This window comes from Limulus polyphemus, unplaced genomic scaffold (genome assembly GCF_000517525.1).
Source record: "Limulus polyphemus unplaced genomic scaffold, Limulus_polyphemus-2.1.2 Scaffold619, whole genome shotgun sequence".
Taxonomy (NCBI): domain Eukaryota; kingdom Metazoa; phylum Arthropoda; class Merostomata; order Xiphosura; family Limulidae; genus Limulus; species Limulus polyphemus.
In genome coordinates, this window is record NW_013666229.1 from 465,068 (window position 1) to 476,513 (window position 11,446).

General features: G+C 33.3%; 1 protein-coding gene across 3 annotated transcripts in view; it reads right to left on the minus strand.

Annotated features, from left to right (window-relative positions):
- LOC106459506 (zinc finger protein rotund-like) overlaps positions 1-10,840 on the minus strand; it is a 168,318-nt gene extending 157,478 nt beyond the window's left edge. For 2 of the 3 annotated variants that reach the window (XM_022386007.1, XM_022386006.1), the window contains exons 1-2: positions 10,349-10,830; positions 2,910-3,175 (exon numbers count right to left, since the gene is read on the minus strand). In XM_022386007.1, coding sequence (XP_022241715.1) covers positions 2,910-3,175; positions 10,349-10,460 — 378 coding nt within the window. In that variant the 5' untranslated portion in view covers positions 10,461-10,830. Of the gene's footprint in view, positions 1-2,909; positions 3,176-10,348 lie in introns of all 3 variants that reach the window. The other variant, XM_013919132.2, reaches the window with a different exon arrangement.
- Positions 10,841-11,446: the final 606 nt, after the last annotated feature.

Sequence of the window (11,446 nt, forward strand, 5' to 3'; positions counted from 1 at the left end):
GTTCATGAAGATGCCGGGAAATCAAGACAGTATGTTATAAGAAACAATACAGTATGTTATAAGAAACAAAACCAAGTAGACAAACAGTTAATTCTACTCAAAGAATATTTGATCTATTGTCATATTATTATATTTCTTATGTCTAAATAAGATATATTTAGCATTTTAAAGCATCTGCAGTTATGTTTAAGATAAAACGGCTTTATATGAGGTTGTCATTTAGATTTGGCACACTGAGATCTAGCTTTAGGCTCAAAAAAAATTCGTGGCCTGTTCGAGAAGAAATACTAAAAACAATTTAATGTAATTAAGGCCAGGTGAGATAAGCTAGCAAAAAACCACAAAAAAACAAGACAGATTCAACAATGGACAGAGCATCAACGAAATAAAATGGGTAAAAAAAAACCCAAAACAAAACACGTGTAACGAAAACAAAACCTGAAAGAAGACATTCCAATACATTTTATTCAGGAGCGGGCTACACAATAAATGTCTAAACAATAACAACAGAGAAACCTTTTCTCGGCATAAGTAGACCACGAACGCTAGTGTACTACTACCATACGAAACATTCCAAGTATCAAACAAATAGCTTTCAGGTCAATCACATAACACGATATGTATTTACCAAATAAATTATAAAAGCTAACCGTTACATCAAAATTTTTATTTAATTCTTTTTTTTCGAGATGTGGGGTTTGTGGGTAGGAGAGGACAAACAAGTACCAGTCGTCAATTAATTTTGTAATTTAATCGCTTATAGTAATAATCACAAAACTGAACTATAAAAAAGTTTTTTGATCATCTATTTAAAACTTTTTCTCTTGAACTAAACGGCAACTTATCTGGATCAGCATACACATTCTCTTAGCTTAACTTTGTATTGAGTACATATTGTTTAATTTACAGGTGTATTTGTTACTGTATAGATTATATTATGTATATACACATACATACAAAATTGGCCCTGTTTACATGCAATGATAGTCTGAGATAGTTTTTTGGTTTTTGAAAGAAACAAAAAAGACACGTGATTAATTGAAAATTGGCATGCCATTGTACCTCTCCTTTTGACTATTTGTAAATAGTAGTGAAATAGGACAGCTAATAAGGCCCAAAAAGTATGTGAAAAACAATAAGATATATTGAACACGCAACTAGAGTTATTCCCCTTATTAACAACCTTGTGCCGATTATATATTTCTGTCGTGCTTACTTATACGTGGGACAGGTGTGTTTTTTATTAGAGAGTTAATAAACAAATTTCTTTCGAAGTGTGATTTTTTTTTAAATAATTTAATAACTGAGGTTAAGGTTACAATCCCGGGTTGTAGTTTTATTTTTCTTTAAATGTTCTACATAATGTTGCTACATTAGACATAATTTTAAAATCAGAAATATACATTTCCACTCAACTGACCAGTGATATCATCAGAAATATATATCAACATTTCGACTCAGATAACCAGTGATATCATCAGAAACATATATCAACATTTTAATTCAACTGATATCATCAGAAATATACATAAACATTTCAACTCAGCTAACAAATTTTATCGTTGAATAATGTAAAGTTTCATAGGCAAGTATAACGGAAGACAGGTCAGTAAAGTTAGCGTTTTCCTGGACTATATTGTGTCAGTATATTACGTATACAGTGTACAAATAGAAAGTTTATCCGTACATAGTCCAGACAGCGTGAAATAAAATCGGCAGAAACAACACTTGAATTTAAATACATTAGCTGACATTTGGTAACACTTTTCGTTTACAAAATGACTATCAATAATACAAATAGTTCACCTATAATGCGATACATTATCCATAGATGGAAGGAGAACAGCTGGTGCTAAATTCCTTCAGCTAGGTAAAACTTTAACTCCTGTTAGCTGGTTTAATACAGCTCAGTCGAACGTTAAATCCAGCTAACTGCTTTAATACAGCTAAGCGTAATTTAACTCCAGCTAGATGGTTTAATACAGCTCAGTCGAACGTTAAATCCAGCTGGCTGAGTTAATACATCTCAGTCGAACGTAAAATCCAACTGGCTGATTTAATACAGCTAAGTGAATTTTTAACTTCCAGTTAGATGGTTGATTACTGATCAGCCAAACTTAAACTCTATCCAGCTAGTTTAATACAACTCATTCAAACTTTATATCCAGCTAGCTGGTTTAATACTATTTGGCTTTGTGTTGAATTTCGAGGGCTATCTGTGCTAGCCGTCCCTAATTTAGCAGCGACAGACTAGAGGATAGACAACTAGTCATCACCACCAACCGCCGACTCTCGGGCTACACTTTTATCAACGAATAGGATGCCCTTCAAATTATAACGGCTGGAAGGGCGAGCATTTTTTGTGATTCAAACCTACGACCCGCAGATTGTGAGGCGAATACCCTAACCACCTGGCCATGCCATGCCAGTCAAACTTTATCTCCAGCTAGCTGGTTTAATACAGCTCAGCCAGACTTTAATTTTAGCTCAACTGCATGAGCTAACCACAAACATATCGATATTTCAGAAGAACCAATTCCTCAGCAAGGTATTTTTATATGGATATGATACAAAACTATAAATACACGAAAGTTCCTTCATTAATACCTAGGAGCACTAAATTCGGTGAAAGATTGAAGAATGTTTTCAAAATGTATGCACACACTCACAATCACACATATACATATATATACATATAAAGCTGTAAAAAATGTACTTCGCTATTTCGACTTAAACAAAAATTATGTGCACATTATGTATCTTCCTACGAAACGGAGAATGAGCCTAATAAAAAAGTTAAAGTAATACGATAGCATAAGATAAACAATTGATCTATGTAATAACTTAGTCATTTCATAATTATTGAATCTTTCGTGTCTATATATAAATATATATATATATTTCCTCACCTGCGGACACATTTTGCACTGATACTTCCGCCCGGTACCATTGCTAGCAGCATTAGCGGTATTCAGGCCTGGTGGACTCTTGCCTACAGCGTTTATGGGTTGAGGAACCACTAACATAGAGTTGGAAGGCGTATGTGTGGAAATTGGTGGACTGCCGCTATTACTGCTGCTATTGTTTCGGTGACCATGACTACCATACATGTTTTGCAGCTGATGAGGGGATTCCATGGTGGGTGATCGGGCCTCATCCATTGCATTACCAGGGCCTGTGCATGCAAATAGAAATATCATATTAATACTTGAAAGACATTAAAGTCATAGAGAATCGCACATTAACGTCAACCGTTTCTATGACTATGAAGGAAAACACCAAAACATTTATTGTCACCAACTTTTATGCCAGCTAAGAAATTAGACTCTATCAACATTGCAATTATGGAAGTACAGGTTCTGAAGTATGTTATGTTTTACTTGTTGCTGAAATATCACACAACATGGAAACAATAAAGAAGGGAAAGAATTTATTGGTGTACAGGTTTGAAGTGTATGTGTGTTCTGTTTGACTTGTTGCTGTAATGTCACACTGACTCACACAGCATGAAAATAAGAAACAGATGGACGTTATGAGGTGCTATTTTGAGTGTTCTTATTTGTTGTCAAGCTATTCTATATGAAAGAATAAAAAAACTTGTTCTATGTGATAGAAGTTTAGAAATGTGTATTTTAGCTTGCTCATACATTATCACATCGAGTGTTAAAAATGCTGTTTGTTTATGGATGTCGTGAAGTACAGGTTCTGTAGTGTGTGTTCTGACTTTTGATCAGACAGGATGGATAAAATAAATTCAATTCGTTGTTGAAAGTTGTCAGGTACAAGTTTTGAAGTGTGCAGTTCAACTTTTTCCACACAGAACAAACAAGTTTAACAATTGTATTTGTCATCCGTACAGTATAGATTTCAGTGATAAAACCATGATATATTCATAAACTTTAATTATGATATGTTTGCATATAAATCACAGTACTATTTATGTTTGATAATTACACAAAGTGAAAGGGAAATGTAGTTATTACATATGTATGTGTAGGGTAGGTTTCATACTTGAGAAGGTAAACACAGGACAATGTGAGAAATGTTCAGTCTAAGCTTAAAACAGTTTATTTAGTTTTTAACTGCGTGAATTACATACGCTTGAATTTGCCTTGGAATATTTAAAAGTTCAGGATTTCAATCCACAGTTATGAGATATTCCAACTGTGACTGCAGTATATGTAAAGAGTTTGTATCTTATGCAAGATAATATGAATTATCTAAGCATCTTACATATTTTGGGTTTACAATATTTTAACACTCACTTGTCTACTAAATATGTAGAGAAAAATGTAATTTACACATAAAAAGTTTATATTTAACACGTCTACCCTTAACGTTATGCAAGAATCAGATGTAAAGAACATAGCTGAATATCTTATATGCATAGCGCGCGGGTTGGCCCTATGGGGAGCTCTGGATTTCAGACCTGGCGAGCCGGGTTCGAATCCGTATAATACCTCAAAATATTCCTGCACTTTAAGCTGTGGATGCGTTATAAGAATGACTGGCTGCCTTCCCTCTGATAGGTAGTGTAAATTATGGCAGATAACTTTTGTGACTTTGTCATAAATACAAATACTTATATATATTTCGAACACTTTGACCTGAGGTGAAATAGTAACATACCTGTAATACAATACTGTAGAGTAAGCTTCTGGCCGAAAACTGTGTGTGTTTATATGTATGGGTGTATTCAAAGTATTGTGGGTATATACTTCTCTCCTTCTTAAAATTTACTCAGAATACTGTCTTCCAAAAATCTATCTAACATATACGTAATATGCTGTTATTCTAAAATAAATAAAAAAATCATATGATTTTGTTACCAACAATAAGGTAAAAGAAAGTTACAGAAAGTAGTAAAAACAACAATTTATTAATTAAAGTTCTGGAATACCCAAAAAATACTCTACCGATTCTGAAACATTTAACTGTTGAATTGTGAATTGTTTTTGGAGATGAATAATCCAGGAATTCCTTACTGCTAACTTCGGAACTTTAAGGCTGAAAGACTACAGCGGGTGTTCTATTTACTTAATTAACAGAGATCCCTTTAGATCCTTCAGCTAGTACTGTTTCTTTAGGAGACATGGAAGAGATAATTTCCTTCTGTTTGTACGTACATATTTCACTAGAGAAGATGGTGGGATTACGTATAAAGAACACAAGAACAAAGATTTACTGACACATGTACGTAACAAAGTAACGGGGGAGGGTCGAGAAACTAAAAATAATGGTACAAGCCTTACTCTATAGATACAGGTTGTTGAGGGTAAACAACGATTGAACCAATCTTTACAACACGCGAGTTTACAAAATAGTTTTTGTTATGCACTTCAAATTATTTTCTGATCTCTTTTCGAAACAATATATATATATACTGTAGTATGAAAAAAATAACGAATTTAAAGTCTTTATATATATTGCAAACAATCATAAATAATTTTGTTTAGTATTTCTCCTTAGTTAACTGTGCGAAATAAATTCCCAGACTACGTGTATATCAGATGAAACACAAAGTTTTATCACAGGAATGTATGTGTGATTATTAGCATCGAAATGCAGATGAATTTGAAATGGATAAAACAATTCATAATAAGTTTCTGTTACATACAGAGAGCACTTTCAGTGATGTCACTTTATTGTGTGTTTTAAGTGAAAAACATTGATTCCCAAGAAAAAAACACTGATATATTCAAACAGCTAATTGTTTGCTTTTAATTTTTTTTAAAATAAGGTTTGACACCGACAACGTGATTAAAATTATGACTTTTATGGTTTTTTTTAATAATTCATAAAACAAAATTTTAGATTTACACACTGTTCTAAGTATGATGTTTATCTTTAGACAATCTTATTCCAGAGGAAAGGTATAACGCATAACGTGTTCACATATCAATTCAATCACAATTTTAGTTATTTTCATACATATAGAAATAAAAAGAAAACAACAGACAGTTTTGTCGAGTTACGTGACTGACACCTCAGACACACCAACGATTCCTGTGGATATGTACAAACAAACGTTTCTGGAAGTTTCAGAAAAAAAGACAGTGTTCCCTTTCTTACACTTTTGCAACCTGTTACGAGGAAATTCTACTAAGTTAATCACTGATACAATAACCTGGCAACATTGCATAGAAACAAATTTGATTCACTAAATCAACTCTCGTTATTTCTATTACATAGAACCTTTCGAAGAGTACTTGTAAAGACAGAAATACAAATAGACATGATCCACGAACTTTTATCACAGAACGTAAATTAATGATAGTTCTGAATGTTTATTTCTCCAAAGAATCACTACGTTTGTTCGAGAGAACAACGCCAAAGAATTACTGAACCACTACTTCAGATACTTTTCACGGGATTATTAGTTTTGTCTAAGAAAAACTCACGAAATATGCCACTTTTTAGAAATTTAGAAAAAAAAACTTAAAGCTGTGCAAAGTGGAGAGTTTGTGCAAACCATCAACGTTATCCCATAGTAAGACGAAGATAAGATTAAGGACTTACAATGCTAAAATCCAGGGCTCGATTCCTCGTGGTAGACACAGCAAATAGCTCAACAAACAAACAACCAATATTTTACAAATAATCTCTTCTGACAGCTAATAATATATATATTAAACATAAACACAAGAAAATTAGGATCAGCATTGCAGAAAATTGTTTATCTCGTCCTATTTAAGAACAACCTCTATTCTTGCTCATTTGCCATGATCAAAGCCACCTATATAACAGTTGTTGATTATGCCTTTTTCTCTTGTAAGAATTCCTTAATATTCTATATCTCTTTATGATACTAGTAAATATGATGTTTTTCTCATAAAAAGATAGAAAATATCAAGTTATTGAATAATTCACAAAAGTTAAATTTATAGAAAGATACAAAATATCTCACAATAGTGGAAATACTAGGAGTATATAGAAAATTTCTCAAAATCCGGAATAGGTAAAATAATATTAAAAATACGTCCTTTCTTTACTGTCCTACGTTATCCAACCACAGTGTATATTCAATCTAATTAATGTCTTATAGAGTAATACAGGCAAATTAATATCATACTCACGTCCTCCCTTTACAGCCACTACTGCCTACACAATACAATGAAAGTGTATATTCAATCTAGTGAATGTCTTATAGAGTAATACAGGCAAATTAATATCATACTCACGTCCTCCCTTTACAGCCACTACTGCCTACACATACAATGAAAGTGTTTATTCGGTCTAGTGAATGTCTTATAGAGTAATACAGGCAAACTAATATCATACTCACGTCCTCCCTTTACAGCCACTACTGCCTACACAATACAATGAAAGTGTTTATTCGGTCTAGTGAATGTCTTATAGAGTAATACAGGCAAATTAATATCATACTCACGTCCTCCCTTTACAGCCACTACTGCCTACACACTACAATGAAAGTGTTTATTCAGTCTACCAAATGTCTTATAGCACAGAACAGGTAAGCTAATATATAACGCACGCGTCTTTTTTATCACAATAAAAAAACTGTATATGTTTTCTTCTTTGGCGTTTCCGTTTTCTTTGCTCTCTTAGAATTTTTTTCCTGTGGTACACGATTTTTGTAAATATTCAATTTTCAAAGCAGTTGAGCAGTTATCTTTCCGTACAAGATGCTAAATGTGTCACACACTTCTATATATCTAGCTACCTATCTCGGTTTTTTTCTACTGATGTAGTCTCTTTATTTTGTGAGTACAAACACTTACGTCTACATTAACAATGATGCTTTGTTGAGGTGCAGAAAATAATTAAATTTACGTATGAATAATTGCTAAAGAAAAGATCCGTGTTTGGCTTTCGAATAAAATCGATGTGAATAAGTACGTGATGAATGTTTACGGAGTGAATATTTATTGCCCTGATATTTGAACAACAGGGAAGCGATTTGAAATGTTGGCACTTTCTAGCGTTTTAGGTACCTCGTCAAATTCTCCACGGTGAGGAGAAAGAAGTACCTAGTGAAAAAACTATAAATATTGAAGAAATAAAAAAAGGGTGGTGTATACACACAGATTTCCAATTCTATCTGTTTATGTTGCTATGTCTTCTCTATATATTATTCCCAACTAATTTTCGAACTATTTTAAATTGTCTTGCCAATACATCCTTCCAAACCACAGAAATAGTTCTCATTCTGTCTATTTTATATGTACCTACGTCTTGTCTTTTCATATTTTCCAACTAAACATTGAACTATTTCTCATTCATTCTATTTTTTAAATTTAGCTATGTTTTCTCTATACATCCTGCCAAACATTCGAAATATTTCTCATTCTGTCTACACTAAATGTAGCTATGTTTTGCCTATGCATCCTGCCAAACAGTCTATCTGTTTTTTAAATGTAGCTATGTTTTGCCTATACATCCTGCCAAACAGTCTATCTGTTTTTTAAATGTAGCTATGTTTTGTCTATACATCCTGCCAAACATTCGAACTATTTTCATTTTTGTATCCTTTAAGTTGTTTGTCTCTTTCTTGAAACATTATAAATTTCTATCGACCATAAATTAAGGTAAAAATTCAGTTTGATCGCTATCATTATTGGTTTTCATGAACAAACCCCTTGGCATGAGTCATTGGACTTAAAAGGTAGACACGCACGTGACAAGCAGAGGTTCATATAATATGTAGTTGCCAAGCTGCAGGACCAAGTTAATACGGAGAAAATAAAGGCGACATTTATAGATTTTTCCCAAGGGAGAAAAAAGATTTCCCTAACGAAGAATAATAAACTCTCATCGTGGTCAAATATTCATTGTGTACAAACATTTCCCCGATCTTTCTACGACAATATTCATATCATGATGGCGTTTCTTTGTTTGAATAAATTATTATCCTTGCATTTTTCTCCTCTCAAACAGATCGTTTTGGGGTTGTTGTTTTTTCTCTTCTTTCAATGAACAGCTGTCTCAACTGTTCGATACGCTGACAGGAGATATAGTAATCGTTTCGAAGAAGATCAAAATATCAAAGGGAAGCTGACACTATGCGTATATCTAGTTTAATGAAGTTTCACACTCGATAAACAAGAATAAATACAAAACATTTGCTATAATTCTCTCTTATAAAATCGAAAACTTTGTGGAATGGCAATAACATTATAAATATAGTTTCATCATGTTTATTCCAGGTTAACATACAATGTTCATTTCGAACAAGACAAATAATTAATGTTAATTTCCTATTAGAGTAAGCTATGTACTTAGGGCGAATCAACCTGGCCATCATTATAACTAATTAAATATTTTCTTCTTACGTTTCTACGCATAAAGATTAGAGTGTATTATTTCAGCGTTTGGGTACCCTGACTGTTAGGATATATTCGACCGTAATTCAACGGTCTTGTGTAAAATACTTATTACAAACTAGATGTCAAAACTTTTATATTGTATAATTTTAAACATAGTATCATCTAATTTTTTTATAAGACAAAGATTATTTTAAACTTATGTTTAAGATTACCTTACAAAATTACTTCAAACAACATTTCAGAACTTAAGTTCTAGGTTACCACAAATTTACTTCGAATGAGATAAATTGTATTTTACTGTTATATTTCACATTACCATACATATTCATTTCGCATAACACAAAATATTTTAAACTTATGTTTAATATTACTACAACATTCCACTTCGACTAAAACAAGCAGAATATTAGAGATTGTTTTATGTATTTACTTTGAATGAGACAAACTTTGTTCACAAGTTATATTCTATGTTATCCCACATATTCGCTTCGAATATATTCCAGATAATCGTACATAGTAATTTCAGATGTAGCAAGGATAATTTGACAAATTACATCTATAATGTTCCTCAGTTTTACAACTGTGTTTAGTTTCTGTTCTTGTCAGGTGAAACAAAGTCCCGTGTGGGGTAGTGGGAGGGGCATATGCATCGTCTCATATATTAACAAAAACTTCGACTTCATTACAAGTTTTATGAGCTGAAAATGATACATGTGTCCTAAGGCAAACTATATTCTAGATATATTATTTTTGTCAATCATTTATATAAGAAGAAAAATATCGGACACAAAATAGGAAGAGGGTTTTTTATCGGTGAATGACAATTTATACATGAGGAAAATATCAGACACAAAACGGGAAGAGGGTTTTTTTATCGGTGAATGACAATTTATACATGAAGAAAATATTGGACACAAAATAGGAAGAGGGTTTTTTATCGGTGAATGACAATTTATACATGAAGAAAATATCGGACACAAAACAGCAAGAGAGGGTTTTATCTGTGAATGAAAATTTCGAGGAGTAAACAACACAAATGTACTTGTGTCACTTGTACTCACCATGAGCGGAATGGGGTCTGTAACGGGGCTGTAAGAGCAAGCTCCTCAACTTGAAGAGCGAGATAACTGGGGTAGCGCAGGCAAGGCCAGGCGGCCGTTGTCGAATGTCCATCTCCTCCTAACACGTGAAAGTTTAGATTACTTCCTGACCAGAATTTCATGGCGCGCGGACAGGAGAAACACGTCTGCAGAGTTGCATAGTCCTCACCCACTGTTGAATGACAAAATGATCTGAATAGTTGCGAGTGTTGAATCGATGGTCCCCCCACCCTATCTGATCTACTTGAAGCAGCGGCCGCCGATCTGCAGCTGTCCACACCAGCCTCTTACTCTACAGTACAGTGCTCCAGTGTTTCCCAGTCTCTGCACATCTAACTAGCTAGTATAACCCTTTCCTGCACGCTTCGCTATGTCGTAACCACGCCACTAGAGAGAAAGACTCGTACACGACACGTACCATGAGCCACTGTTTCTAACGGCGGTTATAGTACATCCTCACAACACCATATTACTGGTACTTCCGAGGAATTTATATAGTAGAGACGATCGAAGTCTGAAGTTAACAATGAGGGATATATCTCTATATGTGAATACACACACACTCCTGCAATCGTTACATATGCGTGTGTATTAACCAGATATGTTTATACATAAAGAATATGTAAACATGAAAGCTCAAAATCAGAAAGAACTAACACACACACGTATCAGGTATACTGTGTGTGATAAAAGTTTTAGTTTCTGTTAATATTTGTAGTATACACAAATATATAACTTTAACATACGACCTCAGCATCAGTGAGAAGAGAAATAATTTTAAAGCACTACTGTATTGCATTGTATTGGATTACACTATTTAACTTTCTGTTTATGTGTTACAGCTGTTCAAGTGATCATGTACATTGATGTTTCACTGGCATACATCATATCCGTATTCACGCTTAAGCTGAATCAAGATTAAGATTAGAATGCGAATGACTGATCGTTATTTGTCCAAAGAAGAAAAAATAACATTTTGATGCAGTAAATAAAATTGATCTCATCCTGTGGGAGCAATATAAATAGTGAATAGAAGACTGGTTAATTTAAAAAATTAAG